We start from the raw sequence: 23,073 nt of genomic DNA, 5'->3' as shown, positions 1-23,073 counted from the left end.
AAACTTTATTAACCGTGGTGATTGGGTTAAAATGGAGCTACTGCTGTTGTTAGGATGAGAAATAAGATTTGATTGGAAGATGAATCCTATTAGTATCTAAAAAATAGGAACTTAGTTTGGATCCTTCATTTTAATATTCACTTTAATATACATAGATAACTAGAGGATAGTTTATGGATAGTTTTGTTAAATTTAAATTGCGATTCTCAAAATTAAATATTTGGGCAGCTTTTAACTAATATAGTTTAACTGGTATAGTTCATTATATAAAAGTTTTTTAAAGAAAAGCTTCTTTAATAGCAAGCATCAGAAATAGCTACGTAAATGTTTATTTGGGTTTTCTTAATGACACCAAGAGAAAAGCATCACTTTTAGTTTTAATCTTTACTACTAATCATGTGCTAGGTATAATATTATAATTACATTGGAAACCGCCACATTCAACAACCTATATGTTAATGACTTTGATTTTGGATGGTATGTTACACAATAATATTGTTGCAATGAGTGGAAAAGCACAATCTATTTTCTGATTGCAGACAATCTACAGAACATTAAAAACTCACTATATGGGTTTCAAACTTTTTTGACTGCAACCCATATTAAGAAATTTATTTTTACACATGTCCCCCTAGTATATATACAGCACACAGCCTATAATAAAGTTTCATAAAACAGTACTTACCTATATTAGCTGAAATACTTTGGTATATAACATTTCCTTTCATTAACAAAAGTTCACCCAGGTTCACTAAATTATTTTATTATCGACAATGTTCAGTACCCTCAATATTTAGAATTGCTTTCCCATGTACAAAGATTGACTTTAAAATCTGTCACTGGTATATAACATAAGATCTTTAATTAATTTTTAAAGTTCCATGGATTCTGGTTTGTTTTCTGCTCTACTTGAAACGAGTAAGTATGGCTTTGGTGATTTTGCAAATTTTACCAGTCCTGCCCCCCAGATTTTCTAATGAAACAAGTTCAATTTATCTCTCAGCCTAAATAAGAAATAAACTTGTATGTTTGTAACATGACATTTATCAAAAGGTCAGTGCTCTTAGTACATAACCTAAAATAAAAGAAGGAAATATGCCTTTGTACCACCATAATGTCATAAAATTCCAGCTTTTAAAACCATGTACTTTTCCTGATGACTTTTTCTTGGAACTTTTTCTGTACTTTTTTTTTTTTAAATAGAATTCTAATCAGGTTTTCTCCTTTGTTTCTGTATTGTAGAAAAGAATGTAAGAGTGGAGCAAGGTTAATGACTACTAGTAGTCTAAATACAGAGAGAGGAAGTGACACTGACACTTAACGTTGAGGAGAAAACCCAGCTAGGATCTAGTAAAGCAGGTTCATGATGATCCCGGGTCATTGGAAAAGGTCAGATCACATTTGTTGTCTTTTAATTGAGACAGCTCAGAAGATGCAAAATATTTCAGAAAAATTTTTTATCCACAATGACTGAAGTGAAATTTTTGGTATGTTTTTAAGAGGGAACGAAGCAATAAATATAAAGAAATTGCATTTTTATGGCATATATCTTTCTGGGTAGGACTGGATAGATAGTTGCCTTAGTTATGATTTAGTTTGACTAAATAAGTATTTATCTGAGAGATTCTTCTAGGCTGGAGATACATGCTAGTGAACAAGATGGTTCCTTAGGAGACATGAAGTCTGGCATTCAGAGTGCTCTAAATGTTATTTTATCAGATCTCTTATTTTTCAAGGGGATGTCAGTATTAATTTTCTGATAATTAATGCTTTTACTGACACACATGAAACAATGATCTTTTGTTAATTTTTAAGGTAATACTTTAAATTATCACAAATTTAGATTTCTAGCATTGTGATTTCTATTAAGACAGCAGGACTTTGGTTTTATTATATTTTTGAGAACATGCTGAGATTATTGTACATTTATGTCATTTAATGAACTATGGAAGTTGAAAATTACTCTGTGTAAGGTTAATTATGTGACATTGGCTTGATTAAAATGTATCAGGTTGTCAAAGTACCCAGATGGGTATTAAAAAAATAACTCATTCAAGACAAAAGCTTGTGGTGTATATAATAACAAAGATGAAAACAGACATACCCTGCAGAAGTTAACATTGTTAGTAATTTCCAAGTATTGATATTTTGTCTTTAACTATTTTAAGAGTTGAATCTTTTATGTCTTATTCCTCTCTTTCCCACAGCAGCATTCTCCTCCATGTTCACAAAATACATTACCACACTTAGGAAATTTATTATTGATAATTGATAAATAACTATAATAATATAGAGTATCAGTATATATGTTTTATGTGTGTGTGTGTGTATATATATATAATTAGGTAGTATATCCTATCTGATAATATGGAGTACATACCCTTCTGCACAGAAGCAGATTGAGAGCAGGAAGAAAATACAATGCTTTTCAGTCACTGAAGGTATCACATGGTTGAGTGGGAGTTCAAGAAAATCTCGTCATTCTCTTCCTGGTGTTAATTAAGCAGTCATATTATACCTCTAAATAGATGTATTTTTCTTATTTTTACATAAGCCAGGATAGTTGAATTTCCCTAATATTTATTACATCTTTCTCTAGTTCTTTTTTTGTTTTTGGCCCTGCTGTGCTGCAAATGGGATTTAGTTCCCCGACCAGAGATCAAACCCTCCCTCTCTGTATAAGGAGCGCCAAGTCTTAACCCTTGGACTACCAGGAAAGTCCTTCTACTTCTAGTCTTATTACTTCTTTAGTAAATAAAACTATAAGTCGTCACTGAAATTTCCCTCTAGATCACATTTTTGTTTTGTTTTTATTGAAGTATAGTTGATTTACAATGTTGTGTTAATTACTGCTGTATAGTAAAAGGACTCAGCTATACATATATACAGGAGAAGGCAATGGCACCCCACTCCAGTCCTCTTGCCTGGAAAATCCCATGGACGGAGGAGCCTGGTGGGCTACAGTCCATGGGGTCGCTGAGAGTCAGACACAACTGAGCAACTTCACTTTCACTTTTCCTTTTCATGCACTGGAGAAGCAAACGGCAACCCACTCCAATATTGTTGCCTGGAGAATCCCAGGGAGGAGGGAGCCTGGTGGGCTGCCGTCTATGGGGTTGCACAGAGTCGGACACGACTGAAGTGACTTAGCAGCAGCAGCAGCATACATATATACATTCTTTTCCATTATGGTTTATCACAGGATGTTGAATATAGTTCCCTGTGCTCTACAGTAGGGCCTTGTTTATCTATTCTACATATACCAGTTTGCATCTGCTGATCCCAAAATCCCCATCCATCCCTCTGCTACCACTCTCCCCCTTGGCAATCAGTAATCTATTTTCTGTGTCCCGGATTCTGTTTCTGTTTCATAGATAGGTTCATTTGTGTCATATATTAGATTCCACATATAAATCACATATTTTAATTCTGCATGAATTACAATCTGAAATATTTCAGTATAGTATTTTCTTTCAACTTCCCAATTAAAATTAATGACCTTTTAACACTTAATAAAAATGTTGAAATAATGAACTAAAGGTTGTATGATCATTCAAATTAGAAGAGGATATATTTTAAATGGCTACTATTCTCAAGCATCTTTTGCCTGGCACCTGAAGGCGGATAACATCAGAAACACAGGGCATCTGTAGGGGATGCATGTATGGTGTTCATGAAGTATCGTCTGTCTGTCTGAAATAATCCTGGTTTTTAGCTTGCCTTTTCACTATTGCTCAAACATTAAAATTATTCTTCATGCAAGGGAAGAATAACACTAGAATTCAGTTAAAGACTTCAGGACTTTAAATACATTTCAAATAAAAAAATGTTCCAAGTGTGTCTCATTTTACACAAACATCCAGACTACTGTCTAATATAATAATGAGGTTCTTTTCATGGTTCTCTTTCATCAAGAAAAGTTACCTCATAACATTTTTAGCATTCTTGCAGGTATATACCTAGAAATAAGTATACACAGATCTGCTTATTTGTAGTGTATCCTCTCAGGGGAAAATCAAAGTGTACTTAAATTTAGTTCATGTATAGAATTTAAAGGATGTTGAAGACTGTAAGATATATAAAAGTGTCAATGGATTATGTTTTATTAGAAATTTAATTATTTTTCACAACCAGGTAGCGCTCTTTATTCCAGATATTTGTTGAATGAATTAATTTGCTGAAAATATGTAAATTTAAATCTCAGGTCCTGATACTTTATATTCTACCTACCTAGGAAATCTGTATATAGAAACCTCGCTACCTCTGAAATTTAGTGTGCTCAGAACCATTCTCTTCTTCTTCCTTATGAAAACAAGCTCTGTTTCTCAGCTTTCACATTTTTGGTTAAGTACATTCCTGTTTCCTAGATTCAAAAATTGGTTTTGAAGAAGAATGAAAATATTGTTCTTTCACATCATTGCAGTCATCTTGCCTTGTCATAACAGCTTCCAAATCTTCAGTCTGTCTTCTCCACATCAAAGTATTACCAGATTGTTCTAAAACATTGTTTTAGCCATGTCACCTCCTTCTTCAGGTGCCTGTTGTGAGCCCTTAAGATTCCTGGTGACTCAGACAGTAAAGAATCTGCCTGCAATGCGGGAGACCTGGGTTCGATCCGTGGTTGGGAAGATCCCCTGGAGAAGGAAATGTGAACCCTTAACAGGGAAGACTGCATGTCTGCTTTACTGAATGGCCTTCAATATACAGTACTATCTGTCCTTTTTTCCCATCTCTCCTGACCTCTGACTCTCCAACAGCTACTGTAAAATTCAACAGCAATGACAGTAATCATAACTAGCACTTATTTAATATGTGCCAGCCACTGTTTAAGCACTATTTTAAGTGCTTTCCATATATTAAGTAATCTAATCCTCAGAAAGACTCTTTATGTTGGGTGTATTATTATGCTCATTTTACGAAAGTTATTTGCCTAAGTTTATACAGCTTGTATATAACAGAGTCAGAATTTGAATCCAAGTAATCTCCTTCCAAGAGTATAATTTCAACTCCTCTGATGGAATTAGAGAGTCTTCCTTTCTGTAACACTCTTTTTCACTTATTAAGGTCCTTCTTTGTGTTTTGTTTTTAATATGCCTTGCTCAGTCCTGCCTTTTGCCTTGTTATTTCTCTCTTCCTCTCACATGAGAAATTTCCCCACAACTCGTTCCTGTTAACGCAGATTTCATCTCTTTATTAAAATGTTTCAGGTCCTATAAAATCTGCCATAGGTACATAAAACTTTTCCCTCTCGAAGTTTTTATAAACTCTACCACACTATTTTAGCACTTTTCTTTTTGGCTTATACTCTGATTTGTATATGTTTTATTTTGCCCGTAAGATTTTAAGATTAATGTCATGTGAGTTTTGGCACTTTCTTAGTATCAAAGAAAGTAATCCCTTAAAGTGATCTCTCTCTTAACCCCTCTTTTTAGACATTTGCAAAATGTTAAATAAGGTTAGTGATCCTGTTTCTCATTCTGATTCATTGGGAAGCTCCATGCTTCTCTATCTAATCAAATAAAATTGTTTTCAAATCTCAGCTCTGCCTAAGTGTGACCTTAGGGTATTTTCTTCTACCCGTCTTTATTCATTTCTAGAATATTGAAAAGAATATCTACATGGTAGAGTTCTATCAGATATTAGAGATAATATATGTAAGGCACCAAGCACATAGAGGCTTCTTTTATTCATAGATATAGCCTTTGGTCTGGAACCTTGTTGTATATATTCTGTCAGTAATTTCCTCCACTTCCTCATGCCTGTGTATCCCTTAAAAAATTTCTACTTACGATCATCTTGACAGCACAGTGAATTCTTTCTTCTTACAAGGTCTGTTTTATTAGTGTCAATATCACCAATTTGTCCAGTCTGGAAATAAGATGAACTATTATTTCATTCCCAGGATTCCTTTTAGAACTTGTCTCATTGAAGGTTCTTCCATTAGCAGCCTACTGTCTTCTGGTATACTGGCTATTTATAATAATAAGTTGGCAGTGCCCTATTTCTTTAAAATTTGTGGTTAGGTGCTACCTGGTCTACATAATTTAGTTGCAGTTAATTAGATTGATTAGATGTAAACTAATAACATTTAGCACAATTTGAGTCTCCTTAAAAAAAGGCACATTTGCAGTTCAATTCAGAAGGTCTTTTGTGCAATTTTCTGTTTGATGGCTGTTTTGAAATTTAGGTTTGTTCACTGTGCATGCTTTTTATTAAAATGAATCTTTGAGTTCTCTGCTTCCATCTGACAACATGTTTGAGATTGCATTTTATGAATGTGAAACCTTGCACATGCTTAAGTGATGATTTAGGCCTTATTTCTGCTTCCTGTGTTTTTGAAAATACCAGCTGCTGCACAGTTAAAAATGTAATTTAATTTGACTGACACATGATTTTTGCAGTTCATAACATGAATATATTTTCCTTGTTTGTATTCGTAAGCCCAATGGTCCATATGTTAATGTGTTTCTTTGATTTAATTTCATTTCTTTATTTTAAAAATCAATAACAACAACAACAAAAATCTTGGGGAAGCCTTCTTATTAAATTTTTGAAACATGTTTCTATTTTCTGGAATTTACACTTGTGCTTACAAAACTCCTTCCTATTTTAGTGGCTTTCTATTTTAAGAATTTTATTTTTTAATTAGAAAACAGCTTTTGATATTAATCTAATTTTATATTATATTTATGGAACCAATTGCATTTTGGATGTGTGAAAGAAACATATTTCCTCAGTTGCTCAATGCAGTTTTCAGAAACTACTGGCTAAATTTAGTTACACACATAGCAGATTGCTGTAAAGCCATTAATTTATATTGGTGATTTTTAACAATTTGCAGTTCAGAAAGCCTCTTTTAAGAGTAATGATATTTTGTCCCTTCTTTACACATAGACAACTGCAGAAGATTAAAGACCCCATAAAGCCTTGTTTTATAGATGGGATAGTATGTATAATGCATAAATATAAGACACTATAGAAGATCTTTAAGAACAATATAACAGGTATAAATACCAAGTGGGAAACAACTACATGGGTGCTTGGGACAACATGTGGACCAGGGCATTAGACTAGGGCATGGAACAGGACAGGCTTCATGGAGGTAATGGAATTTGAAGACTGATTAGGCATTCAGAACCCAAAGGCTGTTCCAGGCAGAGATGGTAGCCTGAGCAAATAGAGAGGCTAGAAAGCGCCTGACCTGTTTGGATGTCCAGGAGTATTGAGTCGCTTGAGGATAATGGTTGTTTCTGATTCACCTTTAAATTCTGCATTGTGTCCAACACACAGTACCTTACATGTTACGTAAATTCAACAAATATTTACTAAACTGAACTATGTTGTTTTACATACACTTTATGATGGTTCCTGGAACCACTTTTATCTGTATCCTAACATGTTGTATCTTTGTTCACAAATACATATTTTTCAGGGAAACAAGTCAAATCATGTAATTTCAGTGACTTTGTGTATTAGTTGGCTTTAAAAAGGAAAGTAAAACTTAAGTTTTATATAAGGAGAGAACAGCTTTTGATAAAAATTTTGTATTTCTTAAATTGTATCTCTGGAAACTCTTGCTTTTTGGATTTGTGAGAGAAACATTTCTCTGTAGTTACTTGTTTAGCTTTTTTAGGAACAATTAAATGGTCATTAAAGCATCAGATAAACTAATAGCAACCCCAACCAAATGTACTTTAGTTTAAATAAAAGCTAAGTGAAGTCTGTCCTGCTATGAAAATGTAATGAATAAATAATAGGTTAATATATAAGTAGCAAATAAGGTTTAGAAACTATTACATCCTTCTTGAGAGATTTTTTTTTTCTCTCCCCTTGGAAAACCATAAAATCTATGGGTAAAAAAAGACTGTAGAGGTTGGCATTTTTAAAATTTTAGTTGGATAACAAAATCCACCGAAAATTAAAACATGCACACACAGGCAAAAAGTAGTAAACTTTTATTTATTTTTTGGTTATTGACTTTTCCTCGCATGATTACAAAACATTCCTTGTAACAGTTTTGTTGGCTGGTTGGTTTTCTTGTCATTATTCCGAACATTAGAGCTGTAGGTCCCATGTTGGTGAACTGTTTATGCTATTTTAATTCATTAAAAAAACTTAGAGTCCCAGGTTTGATCCCTGGGTCTGGAAGATCTCCTGGAAAAGGGAATGGCTGCCCACCCCAATCTTCTTACCTGAAGTATTCCATGGACAGAGGACTCTGACCGGCTATAATCCATGGGGTTGCAAAGAGTTGTACACAACTGAGCAACTAACAGACACAAAATTTTCTCTCTTTTATTTGTAATGTTATAATATGAGCTATTAATTTAAGCACTTACACATTTTCTCATTCTAGAAATATTTAATGAGTGCTTTCTCTGTGTCATCCTGCTATTTCATAGGAAGTATAGAGACTATAAAGGCTTCCCTGGTGGCTCAGCGGTTAAGAACTTGCCTGCCAATGCAGGAGACGTGGGTTTGATCCCTGGGTCAGGAAGATCCCCTAGAAAAGGAAAAGGCACCCCACTTCAGTTTTCTTGCCTGGAAAATCCCCTGGACAGAGGAGTCTGGTGGGCTACAGTCCATGGGGTTTCAGAATCAGACATGACTTAGTGACTAAGCACACCCACAGAGAGACAAAATATTAATTCTTTGAGGCATTTGCAGATTTAGATTTTTTTTTGTGGTGATAAAATTATTCTTATTAATCCACATTATTATCTCTTTCAGAATTCCAACTTGCATTTATGAGGTAGTTTTAGAGTCAGGGTGATGTAGAAGGGAATTTTACTCTTGCCTGAGTAGGGTTGAATACATGAACCTCATTTCTCTTACCCACCATTCAATTCCAATCTGCTGAACACTTGGGGATTCCTTTTATTCTCAGGAACTTGGCTTTTTGGGCTTTCCCTTACTTTTTTGCAGCTTGATGCGGGTCTTTATTGAATTACTGTAGAATTTTGAATCATTGTTATGCTGATGACTAAAACAGAACTAATATTAGACCTTCTGGGAATTATTTTTTAAAAGTAATTTTAGAAGTATTGATATTATAAAGAAACTTTGAGACATACCACTATGCAATGATTAAAAGGTGATATATTTCAAATTTCTTGCCATATTAAGTATTTAGAATTACATGTATATAGTTTCAAAGTATTCAAAGCTATTATATGTATATTTACATACCCAGTTTTCATTTTCTTTAACCAGTATGGAAATAATAACCTTCATTTTTACCAAATGGTTCAAAGGTGGTACAATAAGAGGTTAGTCTGGGTTTATTTATTTATTTATTTATTTATTATTTTTTATTTGTTTTGCCATACATTGACATGAATCCACCATGGGTGTACATGTGTTCCCCTTCCAGAACCCCCTTTCCACCTCCCTCCCCATCCCATCCCTCCTGGTCATCCTGGTGCACCAGCCCCGAGCACCCTGTATCATGCATTGAACCTGGAATGGCAATTCGTTTCACATATGGTAATTTACATGCTTCCATGCCATTCTCCCATATCATCCCCCCCTCGCCCTCTCCCATAGAGTCCATAATATTGTTCTATTTATCTGTGTCTCCTTTGATGTCTCACATACAGGGTTATCTTTACCGATTGACTAAATACCATATATATGTGTTAGTATACTGTATTGGTGTTTTTCTTTCTGGCTTACTTCACTCTGTATAATAGGCTCCAGTTTCATCCACCTCATTAGAACTGATTCGAATGTATTCTTTTTAATGGCTGAGTAATATTCCATTGTGTATATGTACCACAGCTTCCTTATCCATTCGTCTGCTGATGGACATCTATGTTTCTTCCATGTCCTGGCTATTATAAACAGTGCTGCAATGAACATTGGGGTACACGTGTCTCTTTCAAGTCTGGTTTCCTCAGTGTGTATGCCCAGCAGTGGGATTGCTGGGTCATATGGCAGTTCTATTTCCAGTTTTTTGAGGAATCTCCACACTGTTCTCCATAGTGTCTGTACTAGCTTGCATTCCCACCAACAGTGTAAGAGGGTTCCCTTTTCTCCACACCCTCTCCAGCATTTATTGCTTGTAGTCTTTTGGATAGCAGCCATTCTGACTGGTGTGAAATGATACCTCATTGTGGTTTTGATTTACATTTCTCTAATAATGAGTGATGTTGAGCATCTTTTCATGTGTTTGTTAGCCATCTGTATGTCTTCTTTGGAGAAGTGTCTGTTTAGTTCTTTGGCCCACTTTTTGATTGGGTCATTTATTTTTCTGGAATTCAGCTGCAGGAGTTGCTTGTGTCATAGAGGATCCTGCTGTGGTTTATGTCGGAGAGTGTTTTGCCTATGTTTTCATATCTCTGACATAAACCATAGAGGAAAACATAGGTTTATTTTTATTTAAAACAGACTGTTACTTTAAAAGTGAGGTGTGGTTACATGTGTTAGATACTTTTCAGATCTTTGCTCTAAGAAAATTCTACTACATATCTAGCCATATTCTTATGGTGTGAAACTGACTATTAATATTTCGGAAACTAGTTTTAAGAAAGATTATGTAGCTAAATAGAACCAAAGTAAGCAACTTCAGGCTGGAGTATTTTTATTTTTAATTTTTTCAAAGCTTTAGAAAAGCTTTTTAAAGAAAATGGTTGTTGATGAAGCTAATAATAAGAATAGCTTTTATTTTACTCATTTCTTTGCATCATCATGGTGTTAAGCATTTTAAAATTGTTTTACATATGAGAAAAATATTGTTGCTATTCTGTTTTAAACTTGGGGAAACTGAGGATTAAGGAAGAAAGGCAGTTTGCCCCAAGTTTATTGCACTAAGTAGTGGAGGTAGATTTGACTTCTCAAGGGCTGATGGTTCTTGAGCGTGGTCCCAAGTCTGTATCCCATTAGAGCTACACAGGGTTAGTGCTTTGGATCCTTTTGGTAGGTAGCTTATATCTCCGTCCTTTATTTGCCTCTCATTTCACTTAATACCTTGAGTAAAATCAAGAAGATATCTAAAGAAGTCCTTGATAATCAATTGTAAAAGGTTATGTTTCAAGAACACACTTGAGATCTGTTTATATATATATATTATACATATACATATATATATATATATATATACACACACATAATCTAGTCTGTCCTCTATGGAGTTGTTGATTTATGTTTGTTGAAGCTGAGGAACCTATGGCACTTTCTTCCTCATACCATGACTGTTTTCTGACTTGCAGGTTTTAAATGCACAGAGAGCAGGATACAAAGCAGCCATAGTTCACAATGTTGACTCTGATGAGCTCATTAGCATGGGATCCAACGACAGTAAGTACAGGTATCACTTTTCTTCTCTCCTGTTTGACCAATCGTTCAAAACTAAAATTTACCAGAATCTCTCTTCTTTCATTTTCTGTTTTAGAAAGCAAAATTTCTTCCCCATCAGAAAGATAATTTCCAGTTTTTAATCCTCTTGGGATAATTTTGCTCACAGTATAAGTAGAATTGACTTGTTCTTTTCTGAACGGTTTGTTGTTGCTGGTCTGTTTTTTTTTTAACCTATGTGTTTCATTTTTGAGGATGTGTTGATATTTTGGTAAAAGCTAAAGGAAAACCAAAGCTTTATTTTATTTTATTTTTGCTAAAGGAAAACCAAAGCTTTAAATAGAGATAAGCATGTTGAGTTAAGGATGCCATAGGAGAATTTTTGTGATTTATTTAGAGATTCACAATGTTAAATTTTAGAATATACAGAAATACTAAGTAGCTACTGTATTACTGTGGAATGTCAAAGCCACATACTTGGCTCTCTTATACCAGTTGGTTATTATTAGCCCCTTAATATATATTGGCATGCCTATAGCTTTTTGTTCAAAATGGCGATATCTTTCCTTATTCTCTATGAAATATTAGCTTGTAGGGAAAATGAGCCAATTTTAATGAAATAACTGGCTTTAATCAGACTGACTTTTAAGCTGTATGCTTTCACTTAATTTATTGAGAGTGATAAAGGTGTTTCCTTTATGTTAACGAGGCTACTTTTGGACCCCACCAAATGATGGGGCTGGTTGCTAGGAGAACTAACTAGGTGATTAGAGGATTAGAACTTTCAGTCCCACCCCCCAACCTCATTAGCCAGTGGTTTAATCATTCATGCCTATGTAGTGAAGCCACCATGAAAACCTACAAGGACAGGTTCAAAGAGCTGCTGGGTTGGTGAAAGTGTGGAGATGCTGGGAAAGTTGCACTCCTGGAGAAGGTCATGGGACCTCTGCATCCTTTCCCATATACCTAGCCTAATACATCTCTTTCATCTGCTTGTTTCTGAATTATATCCTTTCTTAATAAACTGGTAATTTAGTAAATAAAATGTTTCTTTGAGTTCTGTGAACTGCTCTAGCAAATTAATTGAACCCATGGGGTAAGGACTGTTGAAACCTCCAGTCTATAACTGGTAGGTCAGAAGCAAAGGTGACAACTTAGACTTGTGGCTGGCGTTTGAAGTTGGGGATGGGGATTCTTGTGAGACCAGACCCTTAGCCTGTGGAATCTGATGCTATCTCGAGGTAGATAATGTCATAAATGAGTTGAGTTGTTTGATGGTGTGGGGAAGATACCCACGTACCTTGGCAATTGGGATCAGAACCCCAGATACACTAAATAAACTGCCAACATTCATGATTAAGTATTTTGTTTTTCTTTTTCTTATAGTATATATCCATAATACCTCGTTATTAAGTTGCATTGAGTCATATATGCAAGAAAGAGTTTACAGCAAAGAGCAGACATATAAGGCATGGATTGATATACTCCATTAAAATGTATTTAGGATTTTAACCGTATCCTCAACAGGAAATATTTTCTATCTCTTGACCAAAAAAATCTTTTTATAACATGGGACATTATTTTTTGTTGTTGCTTGCTCAGTTGCTACGTCGTGTCCAACTCCTTGCGACCCCATGGACTGTAGCCCACCAGGCTGCTCTGTCCATGGAATTCTCCAGGCAGGACCACTGGAGGGGGTTGTCACTTGCAACTCCAGGGGATCTTCCCGACCTAGGGATCAAACCCATGTCTCCTGCAACTTTTTGCCTTTTTATTCCTAATATAATCTAGGGCAAAATTACAATATATAAAAAGTAAAACTTAATGATAAGTTCATTTCTTTACATTTTAAATTATTATTTTAATCTTCTGGCTGATTAAGTCATAATTGTAGAATGCATGAAGTACCCATAAGAGCTTCTGGCACTTCACCAAAAGTTTAACAACCATTGATAGGAATTAGAGGAATTGATTAAGGGATTTTACTTATCAAATAAACTAGTACTGTTGGTACTATACACTTGACACAGTTTTCTTCTCCTCCTTTAATCACCTCCCTTAAAAAATTGTCACCTCCCATATTAGTCATTTTTGTGACCTGTACACATTACTAACAAAATGGAAAGCATAGACACTCTAAAAAACAGGCCTGAATTCAAGTCCAAGCTCCTGCTTGAATTGACTGTATAATTTTGAGCAAGTTACTTATTCTTTGTGTTTTGCTGAAAACCTGGGCTTAGGGTTTAGCAACCCTCAAGACCTTCTCAAGGGTTTTGGGTTGAATAAAATGATTAGTATTTGTAAACTATTTATTGTTTTAACACGCTTTTAATAAAAATTTTTCAAGTTGGAATTGTCAGTTCCCTTGGACACCTGTTTTGTCTTCATGTCAATAATAAAACCTTTTTGTGATAATCATGTCAGTTCCTAAGGAAAGTGTGCTAAATATTAGAAGTAGCACATAACTATATAATCCTGTTGTTGCTATGGAAATTTTCCAACTGAGTTATTTTATTTCAATGATTGTTCAGAATTCTGGTTCTTGACTTTATTGCTTCAATTCCTTTCCATGACATTTTGCTCTGTCCTTGAGTATGTATGTGTTTGAACATTTCATATATCCAACACACTGTAAAGATATTTCCCATTTTCATCTTTGCTGTCACTGGTAGAGGAAAGAAAGCATGGATTTATTAAAATAAGCATCTATCTGTCAGTCTTTTAGGCTTAGATCATAACCACAAGGAAAATACTGCATGTATTCTCCTAATACGTGGTTCTGATATCTGGAAACAAAAGAAAGTTTTAAAGACCCCTTGTTGCCAGCATTTCACACAGGAATGTGTCTGTTTTTTATTTCAGGTAGGACATAGGATGGGTTAACTTTGAGTCAATCACATTTGTCATCTTCAGGAGGCAGGAGAATGTGATGAACATGAACTTCAAGACTAGGAAATATGTGTTTATTTCAGGCTAGTTCATAAAAGTTACTAATCTTTCCAAGCCTTTTATTTTCATCTGTAAAAGTGTGAATAGTTTTAATTTTTTTTAACCTGACAAGATTGTGAAGATCATATGAAAGAAGGCATATGAGAAAAACCCATGATAAGGCAGAGTGGAAAGAGTCTAGATTAGGAGTCTGAGCCTCAAGTTTGGGTCTAGGCTGTGCAGATTGCTGTACAAACTGGGCAAGTTATCAGTATGTCTGGGCTTGTTTCTTCTCTTTTCTTCCTTGCTTGCTTCCTTCATCAAATACTTTTTGGTAGCCTGCTGCTGCTGCTGCTGCTAAGTCGCTTCAGTCGTGTCCGACTCTGTGCGACCCCATAGACGGCAGCCCACCGGGCTCCCCCGTCCCTGGGATTCTCCAGGCAAGAAGACTGGAGTGGGCTGCCATTTCCTTCTCCAATGCATGAAAGTGAAAAGTGAAAGTGAAGCCGCTCAGTCGTGTCCAACCCCTAGCGACCCCATAGACTGCAGCCTACTAGGCTCCTCCGTCCATGGGATTTTCCAGGCAAGAGTACTGGAGTGGGGTGCCATTGCCTTCTCCGTTTGGTAGCCTACTCTGCATCAAATACTCTTTTAGGCATCATGACTACAGAGGAAATAATACAGTTTTAAGGCTTTGCTCATACTTTTCATTGAGGTAGCAGAATGATGTCGTTAAGAGTGTGGTTTCTGGGTATGGCCTTACAAGGTTTGAATCCCAGCTCCACCACCTACCAGTGGTGTGGCCTTGGGAACATTACCTAACATCTCTGTGCCTCACTTTTCTGGTATGTTAAATGGGGATAATAATAGAATTCAAGTCATTGGTTTGTTGCTTATGACATTTAAATATCTAGAAGGCTTCCTGGTTCTTAATAGCCGTTTAATGATTCTTTAGCTGCTATTAATTATTATTGCTGCAGTTATTATCATTACATTCTAGAGTGGGAATAATACTCAAAGAGGTATGGTATATGTCAAGTAGTGAGTGGTAAGTGCTATGAAGAAAAACATGCCAGGTTAAAGGGATACAGGGTGACAGGGATGAGAGGCAGAGAATGGCTGTTTTAGATAGGGTGATCAGAGAAGGTTTCTTGAGGCTTTGACATTTGAGCATAGGTCTGAAGTGAAAGGCTAAGCCATGCAGATTTCTAGAAGAGGGTATTTCAAGGAAAAAGAACAGCAGACAAATGCAAAGGCTCAGAGATAAAGCAGGTGTGACAGAAAATCACGGTGGCTGCAGTAGAGTGAACAAGGGAGAGAGAGAATTGTAGGGGGTGAAGTTAAGAGGGGAACCAAAGGCTAGATCATGTTGGGTATTGTAGGACTTTAGAATTTGTTTTCTGTAGGTTTTAAATAGAGGTGTGAGGTGATCTGACGGTTTTAAAAGGATCACTTTGGTTGTTCTTTGGAGAACAGACTGAAGGTGAAAGATGAGCAAGAGTGCCGGCTGAGAGACCAGTTCAAACACTGTCGCAGCAGCCAGGCAAGAGATGATGGCAATGGAGTACTAGCAGTGACTGTGATGGGAAGTGATAGAATTATGGATGTATTTTGAAGTTGATAGGTTACCTCGGAGAAGGCAGTGGTAACCCACTCCAGTACTCCTGCCTGGAAGATCCCGTGGACGGAGGAGCCTGGTAGGCTGCAGTCCACGGGGTCGAGAAGAGTCGGACACGACTGCGCGACTTCACTTTCACTTTTCACCTTCATGCATTGGGGAAGGAAATGGCAACCCACTCCAGTGTTCTTCCCTGGAGAATCCCAGGGACGGGGGAGCCTGGTGGGCTGCCATCTTTGGAGTCACACAGAGTCAGACATGACTGATGCAACTTAGCAGCAGCAGCAGCAGCAGGGTTTGACCTAAGGAATAAAAGGGAGGAGTAAAGGAGAACTCCAAACTGTTTAACTTGAGAAACTAGGTGAAAACAGTTATGCTGTTTACAGAGACGAGGAAGAGTAGGACTGATGAAGGGAAAAGAGATACTGAGAGATCCATTTGAGAAACATTAAGTTTGAAACATCTATTGTGCATTCAAATGGAGATACTGAACAGGCAGTTGCATATATGCATCTAGAGAGGTTGGGGTTGACCACTTAAATTATAACCTGTCTATGGTACGATAATACTACTTGGCCTGTATACTTTACATAGTTATTTTGTGGATCAGAATTAAAATTTAGTATTTTTAAAGTATTTTGTGAATGAAAACATTTGGTTTTGTTTTCAGTAGATAAACAATGTGGCAGAGTCTCCAAGGTGGCTATTCATATTTGTGTACATCATTTCCCTCCTCTTCTTAACCTTCTGACTGAAGTGAGGAGCTTTTAACATCTCATTAGATATCATAACTCAAAGAATTTATGTTACTTCCAATAATTATAAGCCAGTAGTTACAGGCCAAAAATTCCTCCTTGAGTTTATCAGAGTATCTTCGTGAAAGAGTAGAACATTTTACAAAGGGTATTCAATTCCAACCTTTAATTACCAAATAAATTAAAATTTAAACTGTTATGTGAAAGAGAAAGATCTCTTAGCATGACAGAAAGTATCTCCTTAAAATATATATGGTTATATAACAGTAACTCTGCAGCTATTAAAAATTATGAGGTGGATATTTATTTAGTGACATGACAGGATATCTGAGATATACCATTGAGTAGGAAAAAAACCTATACTTTTTCCCATTATATGATCCCATTAATACAAAATTTTTAATATTTATTGATCTTATTAATATAGTGATTAAATATTCCTTTACTAACCATTTTGGTTTCTTCCCTTTTAGGGCTTATATGATATTGGAGTGTGTGTGGGTGTATGTGTGTGAGAGAGACAGAGACAGACACAAAGAATGTGTGAAATGGATGATTTGATTTGTGTAAATCCAATCTGAAAATGAAAAAACATGTATTCTATTAAGGATACTAAGATTTTAAAACTTTAAAACTTGTCTTTGTGAGAATTAAAGAAAAATATATCAGTGGTTGCTGAGGTTGTGGTGAGGGCTTGACTGTAAAGGGGCATGAGAGAATTTGGAAGGATGATAATGTATCTTTTTATCTTGATTGTGGTGGTGGTCACATAATTGTACGTATTTGTCAAAACTTATAGAACTGTTTCTGTTGCTTCAAATAAAGCCTTATCTTTGGGTAGGAAGGGTTATGCTTGTGTTCTGTTCTTCTTTATGTGTATCCACTCCCCTCTTTCAAATAAATAATAAATATGCAGTTTTTAAAAGAAATGTAGTTCAAAGCTGTTGTGCAGAATGTAACAAAAGAAAACAAATGGGCTTTCTCTAAAGCCAAATGTGTTAAAGTAACTCATAGTTTAAAATATGGCTGTTTTCTGTGGTGACAATAAGATGATTGTTTTTACTTCTCTTCTTGAGTAATGGGTAATTTTTACAAAATTCTTTTTCTGTTGGCATTTGATTTTGGTTTTTTAATATAGATATAGAAGTAAATTTTGTAAGGTACTGGTCAAACACAATGCTTTAACATGCACTCCGAGCTTAGGAGGAAGTAGAAATTTACAAAGCTTCCCTATCCAATTGCCGTTTCTGAACTCTTGTCAGCCCTTCACTCTGAAAAGCCTTAGATGTGTGGTGTCATTTTTCAGACTGTTGTAAAGTGGTCTTTTCTTACATTCTTTGGCTTACACCTCTCCTGGGAATGGGTATGTAAAAAAAGCTTTTTCATTTAGGAATTAAGCTATGTGTGGAAAAAATACTTTACATTTCTTCCTCTTATTTCTTTTCTAATAGTTAATTATGTCTGCACAGGAATAAATCAAGTAAATCAAAATAGAAATAGAGTAAGATTTATATTTCAATCTCATAGGACTATTGAGATAGTGTGGTAATGTAAATATGCAAAATGTTATTAGCTTTTGTTGCTGTAAATGTCATCATGTTTCTCAGCCATTTGGATCGTGGTATAAATCTGCAATCTGGAAAATCAACTAACAGACAATTCAAATTGATTATAGTTATTTCCACTTACATTGATATTTGCTGTTATTATAAAGAAAGTTAAGTTGATTTTACACTAAGTGTGGGCTTTGAAGAATAACTTTTACTATTGTTTTATACAGTTGAAGTACTAAAGAAAATTGACATTCCATCTGTCTTTATTGGCGAATCATCAGCTAATTCCCTGAAAGATGAATTCACATATGAAAAAGGGTAAGTAATGGATATAAAAAATAATCATGTAGCTTAAATTCTTTTCTGTGTGAGGGTAGAATTATGTAAGATTTGTTGTAATCAAAATTATGTTTTAGAATGTACTCTATTGTGCTAAATTATATCTTAAGTCATGATTTTAAGACTTTACTGTTTCTTCTGTGTATGACTGCATTTTGAAAATATATTTATGCTAGAGAGATTAAGGCACCCATGTTGCTAAAAAGAGAACTTCCCCTTTTATAGTTTAGTCAAACCATTGGTATTTAGAAGCAATGTGATTTACATTTATATGATACTTTACATTAAGACATACTTGTATTTTATTAAATGGAATAGTTTTATAAACAAAGAATCCAACACATGATGTGTTTGGTGACTAACTTTTACAAAGAGTTTGTTTTCAAGTTTAAAAAGTTTGATTTGGATTTTAAAACTTCTTATGGACTTTCTCCCCAAAATCTCATTACCATGGTAAAATTCAGACTGAAACTAAGCTAAGGCACAACTGTCTTATCTAGTATAGAAAACACTGCAGTACAATTAACACTTCAGAGCTTCTTCTAAAAAACAGGTACCAGAACATAGTGGACAGGAGTAGGCATTTGACCAAGAGAACAATATTAATAATAAAAGCAGTAATATTATAATATAATATAGTAATATAATAAATATCGAGGATTTAGCAAGTGCCAGGCACTCATGAAACAAAGCTTTTATATTTGTTATCCATTTAATTCTAACAACAACCCTTTAGAAGTTATTATTATTATCTCTTACCATCTACATTTGCCAAAAGAGGAAACTGGCACAGTGAAATGCAATTCTGATTATTTGGGGTGGGGGAATCCGTGATTATTTGAGTTTGAATATGAATAAAATAAGAGAGGGAAAGAGTGTCTGTTTACATTTTTGGTCCTTTTCACTATACAGTTTTCATATTTAAAATGCTGTTTACATATTTTGTGCTCAGAACATCTTTATTAAGTTAGGGAATATAATTTTGGATATTGTATTAAAAATAGTTAAGCAAGATGCTATTTTGCCATCCATATTTGTGTAGTTAATGGGGGTGAGGAGAACTACTACTTGCTTTTATCTCAGTATTATTACCTCATACAGAAAAATTGTGTGTATTTTAAAGAGTCTTTTTCTTTTAAATAATAAAACCATTTCTTTTTAAATTAAGAAGTAATAGATACCTGCTGATAAAATATGGAAAAATTCAGAAATAGAAAACATTCAAACGAAAGTCCCTATGATGCTGTTCACTGACAGCTTAATTTTTTCCATGTTTGTATGCTGACCTTAGCTAGAGATACTCTGCTCATAAAATAGTGCCTTGTAATACTCAGTATTTTGTTACATACTTTATTTACTTAATATTTAGACCCTTTCCATGTTAATGCAAGGCCACAAAATCCCTTATCCCAGCTCTTCGGGACAGATATAATGTGGAATTGAAGCATTTTCAGGTTTTTAAAAGTTAAGTAATATTCCAAGGGATAGAATTTGAGGATTGAAGCAGCATTCTATTATCAAATAACATATATATCTGTAATAAACGTATGAGTGTTTGATCGTGTTGGTGAGGTTCAGGTTGACTATCAAATGAATTGCAAACATTACTTTTTAAAGCTTTTTAGGTTTCAGAATTGTGCTTGAAGGATTGTAGACCTGTGCACACTGGTTTGTCTCATCTATCTGTTGACTGGCCAGTTGGTCAGTCTGACTGCTTGCCTACCTACCTACCTATTAATTTATTCGGCTCTTTAAAACTAGAGATGGGTATGATGAATCTGATCATTCAGTTTCATAATTATCAACTATGTCCAATTTTGTTTGAACTGTCCACTCTTTAAGTGCCACCTGCTCTTTTTTCCCCATGCCATGATTATTTTAAAGCAAGTACTAGATACCCTATGATCTGAACTGTAAACATCTCAGAATATATCACTGGAAGATAAAGTTTTATATAAAAAATATAATGGCATTTTCATTATTTTATCCTTTTTTGATTAAGAAAAGTAAACATTAATTCAATATCAAAACATTTCAATCTTTAGATTTGTTTCAGAGCAAATAAGGGCATATGACCACCCTATTTTTAATCTATAAGTTTGCTGTGCCTCTTTTTTTTTTCCCCTTCTCATTTATTTATTGAAGAAACAGGGTCATTTGTCCTGTAAAATTTTACCACAGTCTGGACTTTTCTGACTGCATCCTTGGTGTATTGTCTAGAGGTTTCCTTTGTTACTTATTTCCCCTGTAAATTGTTAGTTAGATCTAGAGGGCTGCTCAAATTCAAGTGTGGCTTGGGGACCAGGAGGATAGATAAGGCAAGAATAATTTATATGTATTATTATGTATTTCCATCAGGAGACATAATATTTGGTTCTCTCTTTGTGATGTGAGCAATCATTAATAATCATTGTCTGAAGCCATTGGTTCTTTAGGATTTGCAAGTAGTCTTATCAGTTCAGTTCAGTTCAGTCGCTCAGTCGTGTCCGACTCTTTGCGACCCCATGAATCGCAGCATGCCAGGCCTCCCTGTCCATCACCAACTCCTGGAGTTTACCCAAACCCATGTCCATCGAGTCAGTGATGCCATCCAACCATCTCATCCTCTGTCATCCCCTTCTCCTCCTGCCCCCAATCCTTCCCAGCATTAGGGTCTTTTCCAATGAGTCAACTCTTTGCATGAGGTGGCCAAAGTATTGGAGTTTCAGCTTCAACATCAGTCCTTCCAATGAACACCCGGGACTGATCTCCTTTAGGATGGACTGGTTGGATCTCCTTGCAGTCCAAGGGACTCTCAAGAGTCTTCTCCAACACCACAGTTCAAAAGCATCAATTGTTAGGCGCTTAGCTTTCTTCACCGTCCAACTCTCACATCTATACATGACTACTGGAAAAACCATAGCCTTGACTAGACGGACCTTTGTTGGCAAAGTAATGTCTCTGTTTTTAAATTTGCTGTCTAGGTTGGTCATAACCTTCCTTCCAAGGAGTAAGCGTCTTTTAATTTCATGGCTGCAATCACCATCAGCAGTGATTTTGGAGCCCCAAAAAATAAAGTCTGACACTGTTTCCACTGTTTCCTCATCTATTTCCCATGAAGTGATGGGACCAGATGCCATGATCTTAGTTTTCTGAACGTTGAGCTTTAAGCCAACTTTTTCACTCTCCTCTTTCACTTTCATCAAGAGGCTCTTTAGTTCTTCTTCACTTTCTGCCATAAGGGTGGTATCATCTGCATATCTGAGGTTATTGATATTTCTCCCAGCAATCTTGATTCCAGCTTGTGCTTCTTCCAGCCCAGCATTTTTCATGATGTACTCTTATAAGTAGTCTTATAATTCCTCCTTAATTTATTATCTGAAATAACTCCATAAAGAGGAATCACACCTTATCAATTATTTGATTACCTTGATGTGCAGTCTATGATACGAAGTACCTGGAGTCGGTACCTAAAAAATCACCCAGCAGTGGGTAACAATGTAATGTTGCTGACACCATACTAGTTGAGGAGCACAGAAGTACAGTGGAGAAATCGGCCATCTTAGTGACCATTATACAGACCCTTCCCTAGTCTGAGGAAATTTTCTATTGCAGGATTTGCTGCTATATAAAATTTGCTCATGCAGCACAAATAGTGTGCTTATCCTGTTCAGTTTCATTTCTTGAGTCCCTGTCAGTTTTTATAATACTAGTATTGTATGGTTAATAACCATATAACTGTATTAACCATGGTTAATAACGAGGAGAATAGGGCCTTTGGTTATTCCCCCCACAACTCCCACAATATACACATTTTTGTAGCTTTTTTGCTTTTTTTTTTTTTAGTCAAGCAGTGGAGAAGGTTTAGAATAGAGATGAAGCTACAACTCTTATGAATTTCTTTGCCAGTTTTCCATTCCGTATCTCACAGATGAATGTGAAGTACAGGGGTTATATCCATTGTACTTGGTATAACAAATTCCCATAAAGCATAAAGGGAATAGGGAGTTCATTTTTGTCATAGTGGCTCCAGAGTTTTTTCATGGGAGAAACTGATGAAAAGTAATTTGGTGTGTTTGTGTGTGGAGGGTTCTTGTTGACATACTGCCTGAGGTACTGCCAGTTCTAAATGCTGATTTTTGCTTGTGAAATATGCTTTCATCCAGGTTACTAAATTCAGTAAACACATGTTCTTAGGAGGGACACAGTAAGTATTGTGTAACTGATTTCCTCTAACCAGTCTAAAAGTTTCTTTTAATTAAATGGCAAATTATTTTGGTAAATACGTAAAGCTGATTTAAAAATGGAGAAAACATCCCTTAACTTAATGGAAATCATCTATTAGAAAATGAGATGGGTCTAGTGGATTAAATTGTAATGTCTAAATGCTTTTAAAAAATATTTTTCTTTGTTTTCAATTAACGTCATAATTTGACAAGTCAATATTTCCTAATTATTTCTTTTTGTTTTCTTGCAGGGGCCATATTATCTTGGTTCCGGAATTTAGCCTTCCTCTGGAATACTACCTAATCCCCTTCCTCATCATAGTGGGCATCTGTCTCATCTTGATAGTCATTTTCATGGTAGGTAAATTAATTTTAAGTAC

The 23,073-nt window shown here is 35.3% G+C and overlaps 1 protein-coding gene across 6 annotated transcripts in view; it reads left to right on the top strand.

The window, feature by feature from the left end:
- The window catches only part of RNF13 (ring finger protein 13), a 124,904-nt gene that overhangs the window by 60,889 nt on the left and 40,942 nt on the right, over positions 1–23,073 (top strand). For 4 of the 6 annotated variants that reach the window (XM_081569460.1, XM_081569459.1, XM_081569465.1 and 1 more), the window contains exons 5-7: positions 11,211–11,298; positions 18,377–18,467; positions 22,945–23,050. In XM_081569460.1, coding sequence (XP_081425586.1) covers positions 11,211–11,298; positions 18,377–18,467; positions 22,945–23,050 — 285 coding nt within the window. Of the gene's footprint in view, positions 1–11,210; positions 11,309–18,376; positions 18,468–22,944; positions 23,051–23,073 lie in introns of all 6 variants that reach the window. The other 2 variants (XM_081569461.1, XM_081569462.1) reach the window with 1 other exon arrangement.

The sequence above is a fragment of the Giraffa tippelskirchi genome, chromosome 2, assembly GCF_054371585.1.
Source record: "Giraffa tippelskirchi isolate mGirTip1 chromosome 2, T2T-mGirTip1v1.2.pri, whole genome shotgun sequence".
Lineage (NCBI taxonomy): Eukaryota > Metazoa > Chordata > Mammalia > Artiodactyla > Giraffidae > Giraffa > Giraffa tippelskirchi.
This window is presented reverse-complemented; position numbering and strand designations above follow the sequence as displayed.